General features: G+C 42.7%; 1 protein-coding gene across 7 annotated transcripts; it reads left to right on the forward strand.

Annotated features, from left to right (window-relative positions):
• Positions 1-126: 126 nt before the first annotated feature.
• Positions 127-26,357, forward strand: ide (insulin-degrading enzyme). Of its 7 annotated transcripts, none has more exons than XM_084561996.1 (27): positions 127-408; positions 928-1,143; positions 1,334-1,518; positions 2,085-2,292; positions 3,500-3,669; positions 4,693-4,815; positions 5,515-5,627; positions 5,740-5,902; positions 6,447-6,539; positions 6,686-6,777; positions 7,025-7,105; positions 7,425-7,528; positions 8,269-8,371; positions 8,488-8,610; positions 8,955-9,037; positions 9,635-9,779; positions 12,839-12,949; positions 13,124-13,244; positions 14,216-14,307; positions 15,384-15,495; positions 17,591-17,758; positions 18,479-18,751; positions 19,727-19,788; positions 22,400-22,472; positions 22,555-22,622; positions 23,882-23,917; positions 24,081-26,357. In XM_084561996.1, the coding sequence occupies exons 3-27, from the start codon at positions 1,359-1,361 to the stop codon at positions 24,174-24,176; spliced, it is 2,973 nt and encodes a 990-aa protein (XP_084418122.1). In that variant the 5' UTR covers positions 127-408; positions 928-1,143; positions 1,334-1,358; the 3' UTR covers positions 24,177-26,357. The 7 variants fall into 7 exon arrangements, with proteins under 7 accessions (XP_084418122.1, XP_084418121.1, XP_084418123.1 ...); XM_084561995.1 differs by having other exon boundaries at positions 928-1,138; XM_084561997.1 differs by having other exon boundaries at positions 928-982.
• Positions 26,358-26,545: the final 188 nt, after the last annotated feature.

Below are 26,545 nucleotides of genomic sequence, written 5' to 3' on the forward strand. Positions count from 1 at the left end.
ACAGGACAAAGGCTTGAAACTTGATCTGATACGTTGAACGTAAAAGGAAATCCATAGGCAGGCTGTCCAATCGATATCAGAATCAGCGACAAACGCGATTTTCCCAAACTAAAGTGGACAGTTTGCCGCTTGTGAATTATTTCCACTTTAAGTATAATTGTAATCGACTGCTTCTCTTTTGATATGATGCATCAGGGGCAGAATTATTTGCAGAATTTATAACCCACTACGGTGAATTGCTCTCCGGTCTGCGTTCGACTGCTTGAGTCTAATCAAAGATGGCGCTGTAAAAGCCAAGGTTTGTTTTCCATGGGTGCAAAGTATGTTTAAGTGCATTAACCGAACGGCCCAGTTTACGAGATATCTCCAGTCAGCAGGGAACGGTTTCTACCTTAACAAAGATTTTAGGTGAGTACTGACAGTCGTTTAATGTAAATTTTTACTTAAAAATAACCTAGCTATTTTCACGCGTATCAGCAAGCTAGCTAGCTACCAAACTAATGTTAGCAGCTCGCCGTGAAAAGCCGGTTTGTTGACCTAGCTAACCCCCTTAGCTAATCCAACGTCGTGAGCTATGTTGCTACATTGGGTGTTAGCTAAAGTGGTTTGTGTCTAGAGCTCTTGTGTGACTTCGGAAATGAAAACACACTTTTCAACGGGGCGGAATTAAAGGTTGCCACAAATCTAGACAAAACAACCCGGTTGCCACCACGGTATTTGCTAACTTTATGAAGCGTTTATTGCTGATTAACGAAGCTAATGCTAGTTTGCCTTAAGAGAGTGAGGGATTAATTTGTGTCCTCCACAGAGTTACCGTAGTTTATTTCTGCCATGCTCATTAACTTCGTGTTTTAATATGGTAATGAAAAAACTGAAACACGTTTTTTTTATTTTTTTATTTAATAATTATTATTTTTACTTTTGCAGTGATCAGTTCTACGTTGACACACACACCACACGTTGCTGTCTTGTTCTTACAAAGGTGTGCTACATCAGACGTAAATTTGCCAACCGCTCACTCTTGCAGTGATGCAACCGGGTGCATTTGATTTCTGCGGAAACTGAATGAGTGACAGCATTGTGCCATCTCTACAAATCTTTGTACATCGCTTTTAACCCCGCCTAGGGTCATTCCATAGTAAGGTGTGACGCCTTGTTTCTAATATTTGTCTGGTATGCCATCAATCTCACTTGTAATGTATTCCCCCAAAGGATTTTGTGGATTTTTGAATACTTAAGATGCATTAGGTGCATCCTCTGAGCTTAGAGTTAAACTGGAGTAGAGCCAGTTCCGTAAACCGCTGAGTGTATGTTTTGATTCCTTCCGTTGCAGGCTGGTGTCATCCTTGCCGCTCAGAATGACCGACCCCGCTGTGCAGAGGGTGGTTAGTGATGTGATTCGCTCCCCCGAGGACAAACGGGTTTACAGGGGCCTGGAGTTTAGCAATGGCTTGAAAGCAATGCTCATCAGTGACCCAACGACAGACAAGTCTTCAGCTGCTTTGGATGTCCACATAGGTAAAGGGGTTTTCATTCTGTCAAGTATCCCAGTATTTATTTATTTTATTTTTTTCCCTGATGTGGTTTCTGTTACTACAGGTGTTCTTAAATACATGCAAATAAATGTGTGCTTTGCATACCGAGAGTAACCTCAGTAGTGTTCCAACGTTTGTCCTGTTTCCATGTCTGTTATCCAGTACTGATGTCGTGCATTAAACAATATTACTGTCAACCTGTCAAGTTTTCCATTTACACATAAAACTGTGGTTGAGCAAATTCTGTGGAGGTGCAGTAGCAGTAACTACTATGACTAAGCGTTAGTACGGTGCTTTCAGTTTTAGAGGTAATGATAAAGAGCTTAATACAAGTTTTCTGTGGACAATAAAGCTTTACATATGAACTCTCTGACTCAGTAAATGGTGGAGTTGAGGTGTGGTAAAATTTTATCATCCAACACTAACGTATAATATGATGTATAATATGCCTCATATCTTTCAGAGAAAAGGTGTATCTACGAGTGAATATCTGGGATTTTTGTTGCATTATTGTTCTATATCCAGATGTCTTTTGTTGTTTCTCCTCAGGTTCATTGTCGGACCCAGGAAACATCTCGGGCCTGGCGCACTTTTGTGAGCACATGCTATTCTTAGGAACACAGAAGTACCCGAAGGAGAATGAGTACAGCCAGTTCCTCAGCGAGCACGCAGGCAGCTCCAACGCCTTTACCAGCGGGGAGCATACCAACTATTACTTTGACGTGTCCCATGAGCACTTGCAAGGAGCTCTAGATAGGTACTTTCATTGTCATTTGATGGAATTAACGTTGCTGTGTACTACACGTGTTCACATCACATGGAGATTTTTCATTGGTGTGCTTAGCTGTATTTATTTCTGTGGACTTTGCTATTCAGGATTTTAATAATTTCTCCAACACGCATAATGTGCATAAATTAAGCCTGAGAAAACCTCAGTCAAATTAACACCAATATAATGTATTTGCTTAAGTGGATGTTTGGTTAGCAGAACGCTGTTTTCCCCTTGGGTGTCCAGGTGTCAATCCAAGAGAACTGCCAGGTCGATATCAGCCCTTCTTTGGTTACCAGACCCTGCATCATTGTGTTTCTCTTTTGTAATCATCAGCATAGTTCCTACCCCCCCCTTCGGGCTTGAAACCTCAAGCACGGGGTGTGACTGATGGCCTCAGCCTTGCAGGGGGGCTGTGCTCACGTGTCAGCTGTGGTGGTTTGCAAAGGACACTCGGGCGGTCAGAATTTAACCTATAGGGATAAGCTTACCTAATTACAAATGAATGACGGTCTAGCAAGCACCTGTTTCTGTGGCATGGGCTAATTGTTAGCTTGCACAAGTGACTTGTGAGGGCCATACAGGCTTTAGGAGTAGGAAAGGACAGTGCAGAGTGAGCTGAATTATTGATGGTGATTGATGGATGATCTGAAATGATCATATTTGTCATTAGCCATCCAAATATTCAGACTGTTTATATTAAGTTGTAGTGAAATTCAAGACTTTAAGTGAACATTTTAGTGCTATCTTGGGCATAGGATCAATCCCTTGTAAATAATTGGCAAGATCTTTTATTTTCTTCTCTGCTCACCATGTCGTGGTTAGCTTAAAAAAGACATTACGCAAACATTAGAACGTGTTTTTAAACAAGTCCAAGTAAAAAGCAGCTTGTGCAGTTTCTTTGGTCATGACAGAGATACATTTTTGATAAGTATTTGAACCAAGATGTCTGTTAATGTTTTAAATCTACCGTATCATATCATCTTTTATGTGTGCCTAGAATTTTTAATCATTTGCATGGCAGTTGCTCCAACTTGTACTCATGCAAATGACTTGTTCTCATTTCATCTGTTTGGCCCTTTGTCCGTCTACAAGTTGTTTCCACTGTACACACTAACAATCTTTTAATCTCATTTAATACAGCATTGTTCAGTGCACAAGCTTTAATTGTCTTGTCATCTTGTAAACTCTGTAGGTTTGCCCAGTTCTTTCTGTGCCCACTGTTTGATGAGAGCTGCAAGGACCGTGAGGTGAATGCTGTGGACTCTGAGCATGAGAAGAACCTGATGAATGATGCCTGGAGGCTGTTTCAGCTGGAGAAGGCCACTGGCAACCCAAACCACCCCTTCAGCAACTTTGGAACAGGTAGAAAATCTCTTTTGTGCTGAGCTTCACTTTATAACGCTTTGTTGGTCTTTTACTTCCTGTCTTGTATGACATGTCCATCTTTAACATATATTGTATGTATATTGTGATTGGAAAGCAATATGCATTTAAACACCATCACAAGGGCTCCGTGACATACTATTTAAATAGTTGTACAGTAGAGATGATGTGATTTAGAGTTTGGATTAGCCTACCTGCCTAGTCCAGAATATAATCGCACATGTTGCAGTCTTGAACAAACCTGCTTTAGCTGTGTAAACATTCATCCAACAGAGTTTGATATTAATGCCACCCATGTATTATTAAAGACAAGCTGAGTAAAACTCATTATGGTAGCTCTGTGGGAATTCGTATCTGATCAAGAAAGGAGTAAATTACCAGATCAGACTGACATGGACTCGAAGTAGCTCTTAGCTCAAAATAGCCACCTGATGGCAGTCTTGAATTATATAATCTTTATTCTGCTTAAGAATGGAAGCGGATCAGACGGGGATAAAAGCTGCACACTCTTAGCATGTCGGCGTGATCTTTAAAGGAAAAAAACTCAACTACTTGACTTGTCTCTGATGTGCTAGATCCAGACTGCTTTTGAAATATTGTTCAGTCGCCGAGATGGTAGACTGGCTTTGTTCACGTACTTGACATATTATTCACCAAGACATTGCACAATTATGATTAAAATAACTGTAGCCAGATTGAACAAGAGTCCTACTTTAGTTTTTCTGAACAGTTAGGTTTTTGCTGACGTGTTTCTGTGACTACATCCTTTGTAATCTAAAAGGGGAACTGACTACAAGCTGGTTGCGGTGACCATGATCTCTTCATTCCCCTTAATTCCCTGTCTACCGATCTGTCAATATCCTCCTCATATTTATGAATCTAACCAAATCTGGATACGACGGTGAACCTAAAGAATATGTTGTTTGTTATAAGCTGCAGATAGTGACCATTAAAGTTGTGTTGGGGGAATATGTCCATTGGTCTGTTTAATTTTTCTCCTAGGTAACAAGTTGACTCTTGAGACCAGACCGTCCAAAGATGGGATTGACATCCGTCAGGAGCTGCTGAAATTTCACTCTACGTATTACTCCTCTAACCTCATGGGACTGTGCGTGTTAGGAAGAGGTAAGACTCGCAAAAGTGAGGCCTTAAATGTTGTGAAATCCTCACTCGATCTCAACAGCGATCAATGCACTTATCAAACCCGTCAATTACCCAAGAGAGGAACAAACGATGCAAGTCATTTATCATATAACCACTGAATATAAAGTTTTATTTGCAAGTTATTATACAACAATGTCACATGCAATTCTGAAATAACTTGTGGCATGTTGACAAATAAGTCCCAACAAGCCAGTTGTAGCATTTCGTGCAAAATGTCTTTTTTGCTTTGCTGAACATTGACGTGGTGACATATGTACTGGCCGCAGGCTTTTTATCCACTTTCAATTTTTGTAATACACTGTAATTTGGAAGAACTCTATTTCCCTTTTAGACAGCACCATCTCCTTGTTGTCTGTGGCTTCAACAACAGTACAGGAAGTTTCCTAAAATACAAACCGTGGACATGTCTCCTTACGTCTCTAAACGATGATGGTTACACTATGTGTTATGTGATTCATGGAAGCTGCTGAATGTCTTTTTGAAATCAAATATTTGTGAGTGTCCTGACGATTGTTTATAATGATTAATATGTGGAGCTGATTTATGTTTTAGTAATCAGGGAATTTAATAAGGTCTGGTTTGCACACACATGGCCCACTTTGTGTCTTAACATAAAAATAAATGAAGGTTAATTGTGAATGTTCAACTCTTTACCTCCAGAGTCTCTAGATGAGTTGACGTCCATGGTGGTAAACCTGTTTGGAGAAGTGGAAAACAAGAATGTGCCTATTCCTGAATTCCCAGAGCACCCGTTTCAGGAAGAACACCTCAGAGTGAGCTGCTTACTACTTTCACAACTCGCTATAAAATGAAAACTTTCCATAAACTTTTCCGTTTAACCTCCTTAGTGACGTGTTGGGGGTTTTTTTTGTTCTGCTTTCACAGCAATTCTACAAAGTGGTTCCTATCAAAGACATCAGGAACCTATATGTGACGTTCCCCATCCCAGACCTACAGAAGTACTACAAGTCAAATCCAGGGCATTATCTTGGCCATTTGATTGGCCATGAAGGACCTGGAAGTTTGTTATCTGAGCTGAAATCTAAAGGTACTAAGACACAAAGTTGACCTGCAAGCTGATGACAAGCAGACTATTTAGGGTTTTATGATATACAGTAGTAAACCCAATATGAAAAACTGATTGTTTTTCAGCTCAATGTAGTTAGACTTAGACCTAGACAGACTATATTGATCCACAAGCGAAATAGCTTGGTCACTGTAGGTCAGTTGCACCTAAAAAAAACACTCTTGAAAACCGCTAGTAAAAATAAAAATACGTGGAAGACAGTTAAAAAAATAAGATTTGCATAATCTATTACCTCAAATGTAGTAGTTATGTCCAAAAAAAAAGAACAAGAGCGTGCCCCATGTTCTGATAGTCGTGCCATTTTCTGTGTTTTCAAAATCGAAGAACAAGTCGAGCCATTACCTCAGAAAGAGGCACTTTTCTAATTCAGTGAATAGAAGTGAATATTTTTTCTGTGCTCGGGGGTTGCATTAAGAGGTTAAGAGGTTTCATTTCTTTTCATTAAATGAAATGAGATTTTTTGCTCCTTTTCTAAACGCTAATTATTGTGCTAATTGTTTTTAAGGCTGGGTGAACACGCTTGTTGGAGGGCAAAAAGAAGGAGCCAGGGGATTCATGTTCTTCATCATCAACGTGGACCTGACTGAGGAGGGCCTCTGTAAGTGGTGCATGTTACCCCCTGTAGTCGGTTCGACAGTGGTATATTCTGCATGTGATTGTCAAGGGTTTGTTTGGATTTGTGCATGTGTGCATAAAAGAAATGTAAATATATTCACCGAGGCGCGTTTCTGTGTGCGACTGCAGTGCACGTCGAGGACATCATCTTCCACATGTTCCAGTACATCCAGAAGCTGCGTACCGAGGGGCCGCAGGAGTGGGTGTTTGACGAGTGCAAGGTAATTTATGTCATCTATTCAGCAGCATCATTTCTGACGGACAGGCAGAGCAAACATGACCCACTTATGGCTAGATAATAAACTAATAGAGAGACACTGATGGATTCAAGCCTGCCAGCTCTTTTCACCTGCAGGTTTTTATCCTGTGCAGCCTCCTTTCTAGATCTGCCTCTAAACTTCTACGGTAATTAACTGTTCATGTGTTATGACCTCACCTGTGCGCCTCTCCGTCTCGCCCTCTCTTTAGGATTTGAACAAAGTGGCCTTCAGGTTCAAGGACAAGGAGCGACCCCGTGGCTACACTTCCAAAGTGGCAGGTTTACTACACGTAGGTCCGCTCTCCATCTGCAAAGGTTGTTTCCAGGGAGACTGCAGCTGCTGTCGTCACCTGGCTGCCTGGTGCTGCTGCTGGAAATTTTGCAGGGGCACAGTCAGAATTAGCTTAGCTTTTATATTTTCCACAGCTTCTGTATGAGTGGATCTAGAGCTGAGTGCCTGCTGACATTTTGAGTCCGAACGATATTGGATATAACCCTTGAGCTTGTAGAAAGCATTTTGTCTAATCATACTGCACATTTTAATAGTTTAAAGGTGCATTTTACAAATCCTCCACCAACCTGAATCATTTTCTTCTCTGTGTGTGGCAGTACTACCCCCTTGAAGAAGTTCTAGCAGCAGAGTACCTGTTGGAGGACTTCAGGCCAGATCTGATTGAGATGGTGCTGGATAAGCTGAGACCAGAATACGTCAGGTCAGTGTGACAAACTGGTCATGTACAGAAAACGGTTTGTCTAAAGTAAGAGCTGCAAAAAAATGATCTATCTGTACAGAATATACATATTTCCTTACTGATCTTACTGTTAGTAATATTTTTTCATAAAAAGCAAATCTTATATCGTTACTAATCATAACTGGTATCTCTACTTTAAAGATAATCTGTTTCATATTTGGATTTCAATTGTCTTATCGAGAAAAGAAAAAGTCAGACAGCTTTACAGATTTGATTATCTCTGCAGCCTCAAAAGGGGTTTATAGAGAGCTAGAGATAGGAGATGGAGATGTGTGCTCAGGAATACATTATCAGGATTTGCCTTTTTAGTCTTCTGGTATCCTCTCAGGAATTTAATACAAGGATACTGGACAAACTGTTTATTCAAACTGATTTGCAGTTCTGTGCTGTTGATAAAACCGCTGTATTAGCACAGGTGCACTTAAAAACTAAGTGTCCAGCAACGTGATAAATGTCTGTTCCAGACTATATTAAATATTTAGTTCATTCTATGCTTTTAAGAAGATTTAGAAAACTGGACTTTTTGACCAGTGAAACACAGTCTAAATGCATCGAAGACTCCAGCCTCGGCAGAGCATAGGAATTGTAAACACTACCTCAAACATGATACTAATAGAAAAGCACTCGAATCTTGTGATTGCAATCTGTTAGAGGTTTCTGAATACATGCATCGTCACCTGGTTCTCTTTTTGTTTTTCCAGAGTTGCAGTCGTGTCAAAATCATTTGAAGGACAAACAGACAAGACGGAAGAGTGGTATGGCACGCAGTACAAACAGGAGGCCATCTCCGAAGAGTCCATCAAGGTGGATGATTGCGCGTGTTGAGCTCTAATCAAATCCTACGCGATCCTGTGTATCCAGCTTCTGATCATTTGTAGTTCACTAAAATGTGAGTTGTTATTTGTGTGCCTGTGTTTCAGACATGGGCAAATGCAGACCTGAATGGCAAGTTTAAACTGCCGATGAAAAACGAGTTCATCCCTACAAACTTCGAGATCTACCCCCTTGAGAAAGACTCTCCTTCGTTCCCCTCGTTAATCAAGGCAAGTGTTGTGGCTGCGCAGCTGTGTCATCAAAGTCCTGTCACTCTTCATTTCCTAACTGCTCTGGACGATCTCTGCTTAACTCCCATTTTCTCTTTCATATGGAAATTGATTGAGATGAGGCTTTAGTAATGTCAAGCTCATCTAATATCAATTAAGCTGTTACCAACATGGTACATGTATCCCCATCTCTGAAGGAAAAAAGAAAAAGGCCACGATGCTTTCTTTTGACCTTTTCCCGATGAATAACTATCGCAGTAACTTTGTTAGATTTACATAAACAAATTCAGAATTGACTTTGAATGAAAATGAAAATGAGAGCTGCTTGTGTTCTTGTGCTCCAGAACACGGCTATGAGCAAGGTGTGGTTCAAGCAGGACGACAAGTTCTTCCTGCCCAAGGCGTGCCTGAACTTTGAGTTCTTCAGGTACGTAATCACGACTGTTTAAAATTTGGGCGCACCAGATACACCTGAAATCAAACACCTTTCTGGTTAAAATTATTTTTAGTTCGGGTTAGCCGACTCTGTTATTTACGTGACTGTAGATTACTGTGGTAACTTTTCTGACACCTACTTGTTAAAACCCCAAAAGTCAGAAGAGTCATTGCTGCTTCCTGTTCAGTTCCTGCTCAGTTAGGCATACTAAGAGGATTTATTGCTTCTAGAAACACAATCTCTAGCTGGGAAGATTCTTCCAGTGTTTGCATATGCCACACAGAAGATGCCACGTAAAATGGGATGGGCTGAAATAACTTATATTAGCATTCAGCCAACAGTCAACAACTGCCAAACCCTTCTACGTGGGACTGGAATCAATTTATTTATTTATTTATTTATGAAGTGAATACCTTTACTATTACAGCCCTGACACCTGAACTTGTATTAATAGTATGTTAATATGTAGAAACATAAACTGTATGGTACATCCACTACCATCAGCTCCTACTGTGAGAAAACCGCAGAGGCCATGACCTCTACGCTGTGTTCCTATGGTTTGTGTGACTGCTACCGTTTTCTCTGCAGCCCGTTTGCATATGTGGACCCATTGCATTGTAACATGGCATATTTATACCTGGAGCTCCTCAAGGACTCCCTCAACGAGTATGCATATGCAGCCGAGCTAGCTGGCTTGAACTATGACCTCCAAAATACCGTCTATGGGATGTATGTAAGTATTCAGAATCCCTCCCCAACGTCCTCTCGCCGCATCCCTGAGGTCCCTCACCCTTTATCATCCTCATAATGAACTGCTGTGGCTCAGCCAGCCCTGGGTTGACAGGTAACATTACGCCATGTCTTATATCCGGAATGGTTTTTATCACAGAGGATGTAAAAGTTTAGATAATTATAGAAAACTGCTTATTATTTATTTTTTGGTATATTTTTGATAATTTGTGACTAATGTCATGTAGATATCTAATCCAATGCAAAACAAAAATAATTACTGAAACCTTCCAACCCAGACCTGGCTGTTCTACCCTCAGTTCTATCTGAATCCTCATCTTCATCCTTCTCCCTGCACATGCACCTCCTGCAAAACCATCATTACTACCAAAGAGGTGCTTCATTTTCTCACGTTTTCTCAGACATCTCAAATTGTTGCCGCTTCTCTCTCCGAGACGTAGTGGGGTAGACTGCGCACCTGTAGTTAAAACACCAGGTGAAGTAGTAATCGACCAACAAAATTCGATATATAAAAAAAAAATTAACTATTCTATTTCACAAAATAGTTTTTGCCAGTTGTTGCCGTGCAGAAACTGGTCATGTGGCTGCATATACATACTCTTCTTATCATTCTTCTTACATGCAATGTCTTTTTATTTTATTTTTGACAAACTCTCATTTCCCTACAAACATGTTTTTGTTTATTCATGTCCTTTCTTCCTTTCATTAGTCGCTACCTTTATACAGATCCCCTGCACTGCAACATGACCTACTTGTTACTCAGGTTACTGAAGGATGATTTAAAAGAGTATACATATGCAGCCCGCCTGGCTGGGCTGGTGTATGGCGTAGCCTCAGGGATGAATGCCATCCTCGTAAGTAACACGTTTGAAGTCTGGAGGGAAGTGGGGGCGCCATTGAAGGGTCCACTCTGGGACTAACAGAGTGGAAATGGCTTGGTTTTCTACGCTCGGGTTTGATTGTGTGAAATGCTGCTGCCCTGTTTGTACCCAGTTAGTTTGGAGAAAATCTCGTTATATATTTCATCAGCATGCATTTCCACACAGTTGTTATTGCCCTGACATGCCAGCTTTCTCAATTTTAAGATGGGTGTTGACGTTACTCTGTGAATATATACACCGATCAGGCATAACATTATGACCACTGAGAGGAGAAGTGAATAACATTGACCATCTTGTGACAATCCAGTGTTCTGCTGGGAAACTTTTGGACCTGCCATTCATTCATGTGGTTGTTACTTAGACATGTAGCACCCACCTAGACCAGACCAGGCACCCCCACTCCATAGCAAGGATGCAACCTGACACAGGCACACACACAAAAACACTTTGGGAACAACTAAAAAAAAAAAAAAAAAAACACCTGGCCTCCAAATTCACTAGATCCATGTCCTTATCCATTCTCTGATGAGTCCCAACTGTTTAGGAGGCACAAGGGAGACCTTTACAAAATTAGGAAGGTGGTCATAATGTTATGCCTGATTGGTGTCCACTGTAGGCCCCTGAGGCAATAAAAGTGCCAAATTTAAAACTTTGGGAAGACTTTCAGGATGCTCTAATCTCTAGAGGGTTTAGTTGAGGACGTGTGGGTGACTGATCTCACAGATTTACCTTGAAGCTCTATTCAGTGTAATCTATTCAGACGCTGAATGCTCTGCAGGAAAAAAAGAAAAAACAATAAATACCAGAAGGCACAGTTTCACCCATTCTGTGCGATCAATGTTTTGGCTGCAGTTCTTTTATATCCACCGAAAAACACAATGAATAATTCTAGTTGATGTTGGTTCTCTGACTATTTATAGCGACATTCCTGCTGATGCAAGTGCACAAAGGATGTTGGGCGTGCGTCTAGTGCATGCAAGAGATTTGACATTGTCAGGAGTCATTTGCTCAACCTTGCACTTTTTGTTTCCCCCAGTTTGTGAGAATACAGCAGTTTGCTCAAGCATGCGTGGGTGGGAGTGTGTGTCTCAGATTAAAGCTGCACAGCAAAGTAATGACCTATCAATGAAGGAATGAATGAGTGATTCTGGTTTTGCAGTGGTGTTTATCTCGCTCTCTCTAACTTTTTTCCACAAACACTCTGCCCCCCTTTTTCAAGACACGGTAACCTGCATTCGTTAGCTACCTTTCATCGGTGAATTCGTGACTGTGGCGTGACCTTAGAGGCGGCTGGCTGTTCAGCACACTATCTGTGCACCTGTGTGATGGGCCACAGGTAATTGATTTGAGTCAGCAGTATTGGTGTGGCCGAGCGCCGGTCAAGGTTGATGATGTTAGGAGAGATTACATTTAACAGGTGTCACCGCAGGGACTCAGCGTCAGGGAGAGGCAAGGAATGGGATGAGAGCGTAGCCATGTAGTAGGAGGTTTTTGCTGAATCATGAGGCGTCATGAAGTGTGTATGACACTGCAAAAATAGAAGCTATAAATAACCTTGACTGTTCTTTTCCTTGTTTTTTTATTACTTAATAATTTAATACTTATTTGCAAAGGAAAAGCTTATCATCAGCCAGTCGGGTCTGCGCTGCCTCCCAGAGAGACTGTAGTTAATTATATTTGCACTGCATGGGATGAAATGATGCGTCTTATACATATTGATATTTGAAGACCATCGTGTTTCTGCCCAAGCACATTATCTGACAAAGATGGGATGTCTGTTAAATTTACACAACGTTTACCAGACTGTCGGCATCCATTGACTTAAAATTTAACAGGGAGCTGATAATGGGTCAGACATTTACTGTCTTAGACATCCATAGCGATTATTTTTTAAATCTATAAGCCTCCAGGGGTTTAGTTCCTGCTCCAATATTTGTTCTGTCATCTTTATCTGTACAGTGACATTCCCATGCCACACATTTCATTAAAATGGACCCACCACAGTCACGTATGCGCCGGTAAATGATGGCTAACGAATGCAAAACCTTCAAACGAGTGAATACTAACCACATCACACATTTTATTATCTCGCCCTGTCCTTTTTTTTTTTTTTGTTTGTTGATAATGCGCCACCTGTGTCTTCCATCACTGTCTGCTGCAGCTGTCTGTGAAAGGTTACAGCGACAAGCAGCACATCCTGCTGAAGAAGATCATCGAGAAGATGGCCACCTTTGAGATCGACGAGAAGCGCTTTGACATCATCAAAGAAGCGGTTTGTTCCGACTCAAACGCAGACTCGTGATGAGTCACACGTGATTCAAATGTGTTGAGAAACTATTTTATTATTCTGCCTTGCAACACAGTTCAGTGAAATTACAGCTGTAGCACTATATTTTCTTAGATTTCCAGTTCTTAAAGTGGTTGCTCTCTCTCTGTTTCCCTGCAGTACATGAGGTCTTTGAATAACTTCAGAGCAGAGCAGCCTCACCAGCACGCCATGTACTACCTCCGTCTCCTAATGACTGAGGTTGCTTGGACCAAAGATGAGCTCAGAGAGGCTCTAGACGGTGAGATGCTGCTCTTAATCTTTTTCATTCCTTCTTTACTTTTGTCTCAGAGTCCCAGCACTTTTACTTATTAGCATCTTTTTAGAAAATTTAACTATGAAGCCCTTCTTCTTCGGGGTAGAATTGAGCGAGTGGTATCATGGGTATATAGTAGCTGGAGCAACAAACTTACGGTCTTTGCTTTTTAATTAAAAGGTGGCAAGCATTTATTTTTTTTTTTTCCCAGATTCTCAGTTTGCAGGCTTGTATTCCTGGAGTTAAGTTCCCAGGCGTTTGGCTTAGAGTCTATAAAAGGCTCATCCGTCTCACCTAAAGTCTTCCGTTTCCGTCCTTAAATCCTCATTTGAATGCCGAGGCCGTTCTCCAGCAGATGCCTCCCTAGCTGCAGTCTTTCCTCTCCGCAGCGCCAGTCTGGAGCCTGAAGGGCAGATAGTTTTATTTTTACCACAGAGCGCCCTCCGATTCACACGAGACTCAATTAACCTGCAGGGTCAAAGCCTGTAGTTTGGTCACCTGGGCCTCCAATTACAGACACTCGGTCCCTTATCTGTGTTCTTACCCTCCCGTCGTCCCCTGCCTGGCGGACCCTCTGTCAGTCTCCTGTTTTCTTTTCTGTTGGTGTTGCTGTGGACAAACAATCATTTAGATAAAAGTGTGTGTGTGCGCGCGCGCCCCTGTAGCTCATCCTTGAATCTGGGTCAGACGGCGTTTGAATTCAGATTTGCCAGCCCACACTGAGACAGACTTAATTTTTGTGCATCTTATGTGTTATATTTTTTTAATTATTGTTTTAACCAGCTTTCCTGACTGTCTAACAGGTGACTACTGTTGTTGTATTCTTTGTGACAGGATGTACAATGAAATCGCACTTCCAGAAGTTTTTTTTATTTTATTTTTTTATTCCGTCTTGATTGTAGCTTTTTGAAAATCGTTCTCTGATTGATCGCTGTTGTCTGTGATCTGTATTCCAGATGTAACTCTCCCACGCCTCAAGGCCTTCATACCTCAGCTATTGTCACGGTTACATATTGAAGCCCTTCTCCATGGCAACATCACCAAGGAGGTTTGTGCAGAGTCTGTGTGTTTTTACTGCCAGCTTCTTTTTTTTTTTTTTAAACCCCCTTTACCATGATAGATTTCTTTATTTAGAGTCGTGCAGCTTTCCTTTTCATGTCCAGTTTTGTAACCTTTTTCTTCAAACACCTGTTATAATGTGCTGCAATCAAATCACAGTTTGTTCTGAGGTCACAACGCCATGTAATGTTGACACTGTCACAGTCTAGTGGAGGGAGAATGAGCCTCATCAGTGAGAGTAATGATCACCGTCGAGCTGCAGCACAGACCTGCTTTTTTAAGACCTAAACGGTGCTGACTTCAGACTGGATAGATGAAGAATCTGGCTGAAATATCTGATTATTAGTTATAGCAAAGCTTGCCAATTTAACTAATGAAAGGCAATTTAGAAACACGGACTATCTGTATCAGTGTCTGTGATGCAGCTTTAACTACTTTCTACGTGTTATATTTAACATACATTTAAATAATACACACTTTGATCCATGATGTCAACTAGGCCACATATTTCTAAGGGAATTTGTTCACCTATCACTAATAAATTGGATCATTAACTTCTAAAAGCTCAGTAATTTTACTGACACGAAGGCCACACAAGAAAAACCTTGATTGGGTAATTTTATTGTTCACGTATTTGGTCTGCCACATATTTCTGGATTATACAACATGTTTGTTGATGCATACATCTGTTATTTTCATTCATTTGTCTCTTACAAAGTTTCTAAAGCTTAATTTCTACAGGATTTTTTTGTATTTTCCATTTACACATCTGCATACTGATGGCTATCTGTGAATGTGTACAATCTCGGTACTAGAAGCTTTCTGGTTTCCAGGTAAACCGTTGATGTGGACAGCACTTAGCAATACAGACCCATGGCGTAAAATGTGTGGGCATGATCTCCAGTAGCTTAGTCCAAGCTGTTGGAAAATGTCTGTGGGAATTACGTAAAAAGATTAAATGGGAAAAAAGACCGCTAAATGATACGTGATGTCAAATGACTGTAACCTGAGGTTTTGTGGACTAAAAAGTTGACTGTTGTTTCATCGTCTCCTTCATCCCTCTAGTCTGCTCTTGGCATGATGCAAATGTTGGAGGACACGCTCATTGAGCACGCTCACACGAAACCCCTCCTCCCGAGCCAGCTGATTCGCTACAGAGAGGTGCAGGTTCCAGACGGTAAGTCGTGTACACTTCCTCCACTCACACAGGCACACACACACACACACACACACACACACACACACACACACACACACCTACCAGTTAAGCTCTGTTAATCATCATCTTCCAGTCGTGACTGTCTCCACAGAGACCGTGCAGAAGAGCCCTTACCCAGCGCTCCCTCGTCATCAGTGACGCCGTCTTGCGTAGTAAAGATCTGATTACATTAAACATCCCACATTTACCCCAGAGGAACATAATGGTAACCGAGTCAGGTCGGACGTCATTGCGCAAAAAGGCACACACGCCTTCCCCTCAGCAGCTCAAACAATGAGCACACATGCAAAACACGGTTACCTGCACTGCCTTTCTGATTACATTAGGTGAAGCTGAATGACACGGAGAGGAGAACCAGAGCTGCGCGGGGCCACCTGGACACGTCCTGTGTCTCACTTAGGGATTTTCCAGGCTTGTCTCCAAACTGCCAGTCAGATGTAGAGAACAGGAGAAGGACATACAGGATGTAAACACACACACAAAAAAAACTGAGGCTGCTAAAATAACCAGCTGCATGACTGGCTGTCTAAGGAACATGTTATTACTCTCACAGCTGAAAGCCTCAGGCAGAAAGTGTTAAAGACACTATGTAATCCAGAGGCAGTTAGAAAGTAAACCCAACGTCAAACATTCAGACACAGTGAAGCATGCTTTCACTGTTAAATTGATTGACAGGCTGTTTGTTACAAGGACAAACGGTAGAAAACGGCTATAGCAACAATTTTAAATGGTCAAAAGATGGTTGGTTGCACATTTAAATCAGTAAATTGTGCAGTTTCCCCATTGCACAGTAGAAAATATGCAGTTCACCTCTTAGTATGGAGCGTTTAGAGGAGCTGTGGTTTTCTTCGGCTGAGCGAAGGCTAGCTCACGCCACACTGACGCTGTTTATTTAGTTTTGTCACAGAGAGTTAAACAAAGCCTGAAACGTTCACACTTCACGTTAGCGGCTTGATTAATCCACTGTCTCAACTCGGCACGTCAAAAGTTTTACTAAGAATGTGAAGGGGGAGGATGTTGAGGAGTGTGGACACGACAGAGCCAGAGTGCTCAGTCAGCAGCATGTGCATAAAGTCACCTGCATTACCCAACCTCAACTCGCCCTCCATTCAAAGTGAGTTTAATCACAATGGACTCATACAATCTGAAGCAGAGAGTAAAAGGAGCCAAGTCCCGTCCCCCCCCTTCCTCTCCCTCGCTACAATGGATGGCTCCTCTCCACGTTCTACTCGAAAAAGAAAATTGTAAAGTACAGATGAAAGGCTAGAGGACACGCATTCGGAGCCACTCAGCAGAAAGCGCGGTGCAGGCATCCAGCAGAACGTCTCTGCCTTTCTGGAGAGTTTCACCGCTGTCCCCTTTCTGAACTTTACTCTACAACAGTGCTGAGGTACAACATGCAGGCGTCACTTGCGCAAGTTACTTAGAGACCACTCAGACACCTGATTATGCATGGAATGGATTAATTGAAGATGTTCAACGAGGCTAGCCAAATTCATTTTTTACACCTTATCGTGAATCAGAGGATTTGGGGCTAATAAAAAACCTTAAACTGCTTAAGCTGGTTTTGCTCACTCACTGCATTACACGGGAGCTCCCGAGCACAAGCTCTCAACATATCTCGAGCCATGTTTGGCAGAATTGCTGGAAGTTTTACAAAGTTTGTAATCTAAATTAAATCTGTACACGCGGCATAAAGGCTTATATTATGATATTTGGTCTTCCGTTGCTGGTGCTGTAATCTGTTTTGTGTTTACTGACTGGAACAGTATGATAAGGGATGGGAGAAAAAAAGGCTCTTGGAAATGGCTAAAACCACAAAATGCATTTACTTTTTCAGCATCTGTTTAAATCACAGACAGAAAAACTAAATGCATGTCAGCTCCTTTAATTATATTAGTCTGGGAGCTGTGTTGTTTTTCTCCAGGCCTCGCTAGCTGGCCCTGCTGTTCGAGTCGGTAATTCAAGTCAGAGTGAATGTATTTACTATATGATTACTGTACCGGGGGGAGAAAAAATAAAAAATAAACAAACACTCTTCTGTTTCTCTCAGGTGGCTGGTATGTTTACCAGCAGAGGAACGAGGTGCACAACAATTGCGGCATTGAGATCTACTACCAGACGGACATGCAGACCACCCACGACAACATGCTGCTGGAGCTGTTCTGTCAGATCATCTCTGAGCCCTGCTTCAACACGCTGAGAACCAAAGAACAGCTGGGTGAGCCCACCAGATCCTCACAATGGAGCAACTGTGGCTCGATTTGTGAAATGTTGTGAATACACCGATCAGGCATAACATTATGACCACCCTTGTGCCTCCAAAACGGTTGTGACTCATCAGAGAAAGGACATGAACCTTCTGAGGGTGTCCTGTGGTGTATGCCAACAGCATATTGTTAATGGGGGCCTTTGAGGGGAGGGGCCTCTGTGGATCATCCCACAGATTCTTGATCAGTTTGGGATCTAGTGAATTTGGAGGCCAGGTCAACACCTTGTGCTGTTCTTCATGTTTTTTTGAGTTGTTCCTAAAGTGTTTTAGTGTGTGTGCCTGTGTCAGGCTGCATCCTATGAGGTGGTGGTGGGGGGTCTGGTCTGGTCTAGGTGGGTGCTACATGTCTAAGTAAGATCCCCATGAATGAATGTCAGGTCCAAAAGTTTCCCAGCAGAACGCTGAATTGTCACGAGACGGTCAATGTTATTTACTTCTCCTGAGGTCATAATGTTGTGGCTGATCTGCATGTAAATTAGCTTTCTGAGGTGCTGTCAACCACGAGGATGGCAAACATATTTGGGAATGGTAGTAGTTCCAGAATATCAAGTAATAAGAATAAACTGAGTATTTGTACAAGTATGATTTTAATCAAAATGTCCTTAAGACGATTGCTGAGCTCTGACCCGCTTCCCTTCTCAACCCCCCCCCCCCCCCCCTCCCCTACAGGCTACATCGTGTTCAGCGGGCCCCGGCGGGCTAACGGCGTGCAGGGCCTGCGCTTCATCATCCAGTCAGAGAAGGCACCCCACTACCTGGAGAGCCGCGTGGAGGCCTTCCTCTGCACCATGGAGAAGTCTGTGGAGGAAATGAGCGACGAAGCCTTCCAGAAACACATCCAGGCCCTGGCCATCCGCCGCCTGGACAAGCCCAAGAAGCTGTCGGCCGAGTGTGCCAAGTACTGGGGGGAAATCATCTCTCAGCAGTATAATTTTGACAGAGGTAAGCTCTTGATTTTTATTTAGATTATAGGCTCGGTTTGTGTAACAGAGAGTCAAATACAAGTTCTTGAGTTATCAATATTTCTAGCCAGCCGATGTTGCTTAGAGCTGCACAAATTGGGATCGATTAAAGCCTGAATTAATCTGCAACCATAGCACACCTCTCTCTTTCAGTGCTCTCTTGAGTGCTGTAATGGATTTTAATGGGCTGATTCACTAGTAATCTACCTAAAGCTCTGAGTGATGGCAAAACTGAAATGCTGCCAAGGGAGCGGTGGTGATTACAGATACTAGCAGTGTTGGTGGGTTTGTGTCGGGGTATAGAGAGAGATAGATAGAGAGAGAGAGAGGGGTTAGCTAACACGCTCAATGCCAAGGGCACAGAAAAACATACAGCACACTCCATTAATAAGAGCTTACACACAGCACACACTACTCCATGGGATAACTGTGGAGAAGAGCTGCTGCCGGCTGAGTGTTGATCCCATAATCATCTTTTACAGTTTGTTCCGACAACACTCGGATTTGGTTACGCTGTTTTGTTTTTCTTTAGAGCTTTGGTTTCCCAAGCTGTTTGATCACGGCTGTGTTTTCTTGTTTGTGCAATATGTTTAGCAATCCAATTCAGTCAGCGTTGCATCGACAAGCTACACATACATTGTGACACAATCAAACACAGGAGACTAAAAAAAAAAAAAAAAAAGCAGCAAAACATCACGCCATGTCTCGTGAAGATTTTATGACATGATCCACGCAGGGGTTTCTGTTCCAGTGTGAGGCTGCAGCGATGGCTTTGACCAGATTAGCTGACTAATTTCACAATGATGGATCACTCTGGAGGAGCTAAAACTTCTTGCACCTGATACAGTGCGAGGAGCTCTTTAAAACGCACTCCTCAGGTTCTGAGCTCTGCAGCAGTGACGTGTCTAAAAACGGATCGTGTTAACGCTTCCCATTTCCCCCTGTTGTGTTTCAGATAACGTTGAAGTGGCGTATCTGAAGACTCTGACAAAGGAAAACGTCATGCAGTTCTATAGAGTAAGTAGTACTTCATGTCTCCTCCACCTTGTTCTCTCACTCGGCTCACCCATGCCTCAGCTCAGACTGACATAGTGTTTGGTTTACAGCAGCTGCTGGTGATGTGGAAACTGAATTAAACTTCATATTTATTAAAAACCATAAATATTTCTCTGAGACCAGTTATTGAGACATTTTACTGGCTTTCTTTTGAAATACATCAATCAGGCATAACATTATGACCACCTTCCTAATATTGTGTAGGTTTCCCTTGTGCCTCCAAAACAGTTGGGACTCATCAGAGAATGGACATGGGCCTTCTGAGGGTGTCCTGTGGTGTCCTAACAACAGACTGTTGTTAGTGGGGGGGCCTTTGAGGGGAGGGGCCTCTGTGGATCATCCCACAGATACTTAATCAGTTGGGGATCTAGTGAATTTGGAGGCCAGGTCAACCATAGACATATATAGATAGACGCGTCATTGACTGTGGAGGGACGTGCCTAAAGCGCCGCCATCTTGGTACAGGGCTCGCAGAGGCAGCGGTGCTTGAACATACGAAGGAAAGAGGTACTCCTCAATCTCAAAGTAGAATTATTCGCTGAATTTTGGACCGATTTCAAAACGTATTGAACTGTTAAAAACGTCACACATGTAGCTATGATAAAAATATGGTTTTACTACCCAAATACAATTTTTACTTAATGTTATCAGCAGACTAGCTTCTGACAGAGGATTGTAAAGAAAAGATGCCGGACTTCAACTGAGCGATTTATGATCACTTTTATTGTGTAGAAACCTCCATAGATGTAATGCACTGTAGGAGCGAGTGGCCCTGTTCCAAGATGGCCGCCCTGTAGGCACGCCGCTCTAGTAGACGGCAGCGCTCAATGACGCGTCTATCTATATATGTCTATGAGGTCATCACCTTGTGCTGTTATTCATGTTTTTTTTTTAGTTGTTCCTAAAGTGTTTTTGTGTGTGTGTCTGTGTCAGGCTGCATCCTGCTGGGGATGTCTGCTGCCATCAAGGAGTGTCATTGCTATGGGGTGGGGGTGCCTGGTCTGGTCTAGGTGGTAACATCCACACCAGTGAATGCCAGGTCCTAAAGTTTCCCAGCAGAACATTGAATCGTCACAAGATGCTCAACGTTATTCACTTCTCCTGTCAGTAGTTATAATGTTGTGGCTGATATTCTAATTCTCAACACGCCGTGAAGCCTAAAACATAAACGTCAGAACAATTTTAGCTCATCATCTAACGAGGAAATTATGACCCGATACAACAAATGATGGTAAAATATCTCCCCGGGTGCATTTACTCCCCAAACTGCTCGTGTTTTATTAGAGTAGCGTTAAATTATGATTCTCATTTGATTTTAATTGTGGTGCTTCGTGGCTCTGGATGATGTTAGGAGGCGGCTACTCACGACGTGGGTTTACTGTTGTACTTTATGACGAGGCTATGAAATCTCTCGGTGGGCGTCTATCAAACACCAAGATACATCCACGTGGATAATATTTCTTCACCCTGATTAGAAATGATTCAGATAATAGAGTCCACAGAGAAGTCAACCACACGTTATTTGATTAATGTGATAATTTTTATCTATTGTGCACTAACTATTAGACCTATTGGTAATTTTTTTCCCCAAGTCATAAAAGTTCAAATTTTCACCCGTATTCTCTTGAAAGCTAAAGTTCCCACAGAAAAAAAGTAAAAATGGAAATTCCAACATTTTCAATTCCATTTCATCTGATTCCTGCATCTGCTCCTGAACACTATGTGGTAATACCCAAAGCTCCAGAGTATAATTAAACCCTCATAAATACCTTGACTGACATCTACTGAGGCTGCGTTCGTCTTCCGGTGCCACTCTGTGCGGGGACGTTGAGGCACGAATTACGTATTCCAAATATAATTGGGGAGCCAAAAAGAAAGTTTGAGCGTACCATAAATAGATGACGCTGTTACAGAGCAGCGACTGGGTGGTAATCTGTTTTTTTTTTTGATTAAAGATTTGACATTGCAGCGTCTCCTCCGTACGCCTGCTCACGGTTTTACTGGGTTCAGTGTTCCCTCCCAGCTTTCATCTCCTGCTTCTATTCATAGCCGTGGAGGTGACACTGACGGGACGCTCGCAGCATATCATCTGCCGTAATGACAGCCGCCCTGTTTCAAGGGGGGATGACGGGGCCAAAGAAACATGGCCCGCAGACAGAATAGGCATTATCTGAGCCCAGCAGAAACCATTACGGACCCCATGCAGAATAAACCTAATGCATTTCTAATGTCATATCGGCCGCACTGGATCGCAGAGGAACCTTTTATTATTTAATTTTTTTTAGGCTGCTAGAGTCGACGCCGTCTGACTACAGACGAGCCAAATCTTCAGTCTAATGTAATCCTCCGTCCAGAGACAGTGATGTGAAGCTAAACCTCCACGGGTCTGTCAAAACGGATCCCAGCCTCAGTGGGAACAAACACACTCCCACCCTGTCCATGCCGAGTCTCTTCTTCTGTGGTAGCATTGCTCTGCTCCAAAGACTGATGAGTCATTGTGTTATGTTCTTCCTCCTCGTTTAAATTCTTGAAAATAAATTCCCCATCATCCTCACCCACCTCGTCTCCACAGGAACGGCTGACGGTCGACGCCCTGAAGAGACACAAGGTGTCCGTGCACGTCCTGTCCAGGGAGATGGACTCCTGTGAGTATCTGTGCTTCATTCAGACCCTCTGTGAGTGTTAGTTAGTGTCAGGCTGACCTGTGTGTCACTGTGTCTCCGCCAGGTCCGATAGTTGGAGAGTTCCCAGCTCAGAATGACGTCAACCTGGCTCCTGCTCCTTCCCTGCCTCAGGTAAAGCTCTTTGTTTTGTTTCCCAAACCACTGGTGTGCGTTACCGTCAAATTCAAATGTTTATTCTCCTAAAACTAGTGACGTAAGTGGCACACAGTTATTAAAGAATAACCGAGGGACGTACATACAGTATTTGAATAGATACTGGTATGTTTTTCATAGCCTTAAGGTTTGCCAGGTTTTTGCGCTGGAAGTTTTGGCGTGGAGTCTCTCTGTTGGGATTATTTGGGCGGCTCTTTATGTGGTGATGGACAGAAGAGTAATGGTGGCGTAGTCATACATGTCATCTGAGCACCGTGCAGGTGAATTATAGGTGGTTTAGACCTCTTTGTCAATTTGGCGTCGTAGCTACGGCGACAGCCCAGACCCTAACGCTGTAGCCTGAAGACGTGCACCTCCCCAGAAATGTGTCGTGGCGAGGACATTAGTCACATCAACACTTGGTAGTCGTTTGCTTCCTCTTTAGTATTTCCAGCTGCTTCTCCACCGCCGCAATTTTCAAATTGATTATTTTGAATCAATAAAGATGGAACACATCAAGGGAAGGTTAACTGAGGAGGTTCAGACCATAGACTGTATATAAATATGGACGCTGCGTCCCCTCTTCCTTGCATTGGCCGAACTGATGCTATTTTTCCTAAGGACACGGGTGACGCCATCTTTTGACTTTGCTGCCAGAGTCTGATCAGAACGGTCCGAGAGTGGAGCCGCGATATCGATAACCCGACCACACTTCCTCCAGACGCACTCGCGTTCAATTATTTCTACGCTCTTGACACTTGAACCTGCATCAACGTTAAATTAACTACCTAAAATGACAGAAACCATCCTTGAAAAAAAATAATTTGACGTGTATTTTAGTGTTTTAGTTTTCCCCAAGTCCCATCCACTAACATGGAGGAGGTGGAGCTTATGACCTATACTACAGCCAGACACCAGGGGGAGCTCTACTTGCTATGGCTTCAGTTTTGAGGAGCATTTTCGATGTTCATCCTTATACAGTCTGTAGTTCGGAGTCGCCATTGTTGAAAGTGAGGCAGGACAGCGCCGACTAGTGTTGGGTGGGGTTGTTTGACTCAGTGCCACATACGTGTTTAGCAGACGCAGCAGGACGGTGTATCAGTCCACAGCTGAAAATAGTCCCCAACAGATGTTTTATTTTCTTCTCAGATTAGCTAAGATCTCTGCTGAGCTCTTTTAGGAACATACTGAGCCTTTTCTTTTAATCTGTGTGTTGTTGTGACTTATACCCTCAATAGGAACCAGCTCAAATGGGACTGAGTGCTATAGACCGGGTTGGTATTTTTGTTTAAGACATTTCACTCAAGGCAGGAGAGTCGGCTTTAGTTTTAGTCGTTGCATAGGTTGTCATTTTTTTTTAAAAAGAAAATAAAGGCAGAAAACTTCTGATAGTCTTGATAAATCACCACTTGTTTTGTTTTTTTTATCTCCCCTCAGCCCACTTTGGTTCAGGACATGACAGAATTCAAGAGGAGCCTGCCTCTGTTCCCCCTGGTCAAGCCTCACGTCAACTTCATGGCTGCCAAACTGTGAGCGAGGCCGGCGGGTCAGCACACGCAGCAGCACGGGGGAGGGAGGGGACGGCGAAAACAAACCCCTGCTCCGTATCCCACCTATACCTTCTCCCCCATCAGGAAGACTGTTATCTGACTGAGCCTGCATGTGTGTGTGTGCGCGCGTGTGTGTTTGTGTGCGCTAGACGGGTGCATGTGGATGCTTATATATATATGTGTGTGTGTGTGTGTGTGGCAGGCTGGAGAAGAGATGCTCTGAAACAAAAACAAATCACAAAGTTAGCCGTGGTTGTCGACGTAGCTGTGGTAACGGTAGAGGTCTCACCGGACTCGCCTCATGTTCACGTCTCCAAAAAAAAATATAAAAAGAAAGAACGAGAGGAGACGTAGCACTCGCACGCATCACAACACAGTGTAGGCTGTTGTAGAAAGAAATAGAAGCAACCTTAATTAAAAAAAACAACAACTTTAAGACGAGGGCCAGATCCCTTTAAACGAGTCCAAGTGTACTGCAGAAGCTTCACGTTAGGAGGCGTTTTTATTTGAGTTCTTCAGATCCAGAGACGCGCTGCTCTCGGCGTCGGGGCGGCGGGTTTGTCGCGACGACCCGGAGGCCGTAGAGGATAAGAGACGGTGGCTCCAGGAAGGTCTTCTTTTATTTGTCGTGTGGGGACGGCTGTCCAGAATATCACCACGGCGAAAGTTGCACTCAGTTGAAACGGGATGTTTTATTCTTAAAGTTTCTTGCTCACCTGAAGGCTGCTTTATCATCACGGTTTTTAAATCCTTGCATGTGTCGGAATGTTTCTAGCCTGGAAAATGTTGGGACCCTTTCAGGAGCTGTTTTAAAAAAATTTGCTAACCACTGAAATCACGCCCATTTAAAAGAAACGTTTTTTTATTTTTTAACTGCATTTTACAGTAGTATGTAATTCTACATCTCAGGGGTACGTCCATGCTGTTTTTTTCTTCTTCTTTTTTTTTTAATTTTACATTAAATTTTATTAGTAATTAAAATAAAAACCCTTCTTTTATCAGTCTCATCGACATTACTTGTTTTATTATTTCACAAATTTAGTTTTATTCCTTAAACTGAACAGAAGGTGACGGACGGCTGCGGAGGCGAAGAGTATTTATTTATTTGATCATTTTTAAGGCCTGAGGGAGGCCGTCATTGTTCTTACACTCTGACTTCTTGTAGCTTGTGCCTTTCTTGTGGGGAGGAGGTGGTAAAGCGGGAGGAGGAGGAGGGGGGCACATGAGTTAGTGTCATATTCTGATTAGATTCAGACCCCTGCAGGATTTAACCCCCCCGGCTAAACAGTTGGGACGGCTCTCGTGGCGTAGATGTCAAACAAAGCAGCTAGCCTTTTAGTTTTATTTTTTTGAAAGGAAACATTCAGTGTTGAACATATAAAATATATATATATACATGTATATATGTATGTATGTATATGCACTTCTCTCACGAAGCAATAACCTTACTCTTGTGGACAGGGAACGGTGCGAGGCAGAATGAGACGTGGCTCTTGTCTGCACTGCTGAGTAGAAAGAGCAGCTGGACTCCTCAAGTGGATGCCGTGACCTGCTCTCTCAGGTGCTAACCAACTTTAAAAAAACAAAAACAAAAAAAAACATTATTTCCCCCCCACCATACTCTCTCTCCCATGATGCTGCACTGTTTTAAATAAGCTTCGTCATTTGAAATCCACCGTATGACTGAATTCAAAGCGTTTTACTCGGTCTCAGACGCATCAAAACCATTTTATTATTTGAGCTTTCAAACCAGGCCTCTTCATTACCACCTGCTACTGTGTTTTAAAAAAAAAAGGGGCGCTCTTCCCTTGTGGTCAAACCCAAAGACAACCAGCAGCAGCAGCAGCAGCAGCAGCAGCAGCCGCCGCCGGCCTTAGGTAGCGTCCCGCTCCCCGCAGGCAGTAGCTCGACAGCTTTCACGGCGTCCCCCCCCACCCCCGTTAGAAACTAGCAACATTACATATCAGGCTTGGGTGGGCCATGCACTGTTTACTTTGTGAAGTACCTACTACTGATTGGTGGTTTTCATTTCTGGATGTATTTAGCAAAAACAACAACAACAAAAAAAAAAAAGACTGATTGGCTTCATGGGCTGTTGAAGAGTGCTGATATTTTGAGTTTGGTCTTTTTATGTCTCCTGTGTGTTTCTAATGAATAAACAACTCAATGGAACAGTTTCTGTCACGGTTTCTCCTTCGACTCACACACACAAACATACACAGCGTGTGGAAAAATACGTTTATTCACAGAACCGACACCATAGACGTCTACAATCGGAAGAAACTTTACGACACAGTTCACACTTGAGCGTCTCTTGTTTTTTTGGCAGAGGGGGGCGGTTGAACGTACTGG

Source organism: Chelon labrosus (assembly GCF_963514085.1).
Source record: "Chelon labrosus genome assembly, chromosome: 15".
Taxonomy (NCBI): Eukaryota; Metazoa; Chordata; class Actinopteri; order Mugiliformes; family Mugilidae; genus Chelon; species Chelon labrosus.

Excerpts from the sequence above, each read along its gene's own strand:
- ide (XM_084561991.1), top strand. The coding sequence starts at position 323 with ATGTTTAAGTGCATTAACCGAACGGCCCAGTTTACGAGATATCTCCAG. Across the intron at positions 12,950-13,123 it reads TTGACATCATCAAAGAAGCG|TACATGAGGTCTTTGAATAA; the intron begins GTTTGTTCCGAC and ends GTTTCCCTGCAG. Across the intron at positions 17,759-18,478 it reads GAGAACCAAAGAACAGCTGG|GCTACATCGTGTTCAGCGGG; the intron begins GTGAGCCCACCA and ends CCTCCCCTACAG.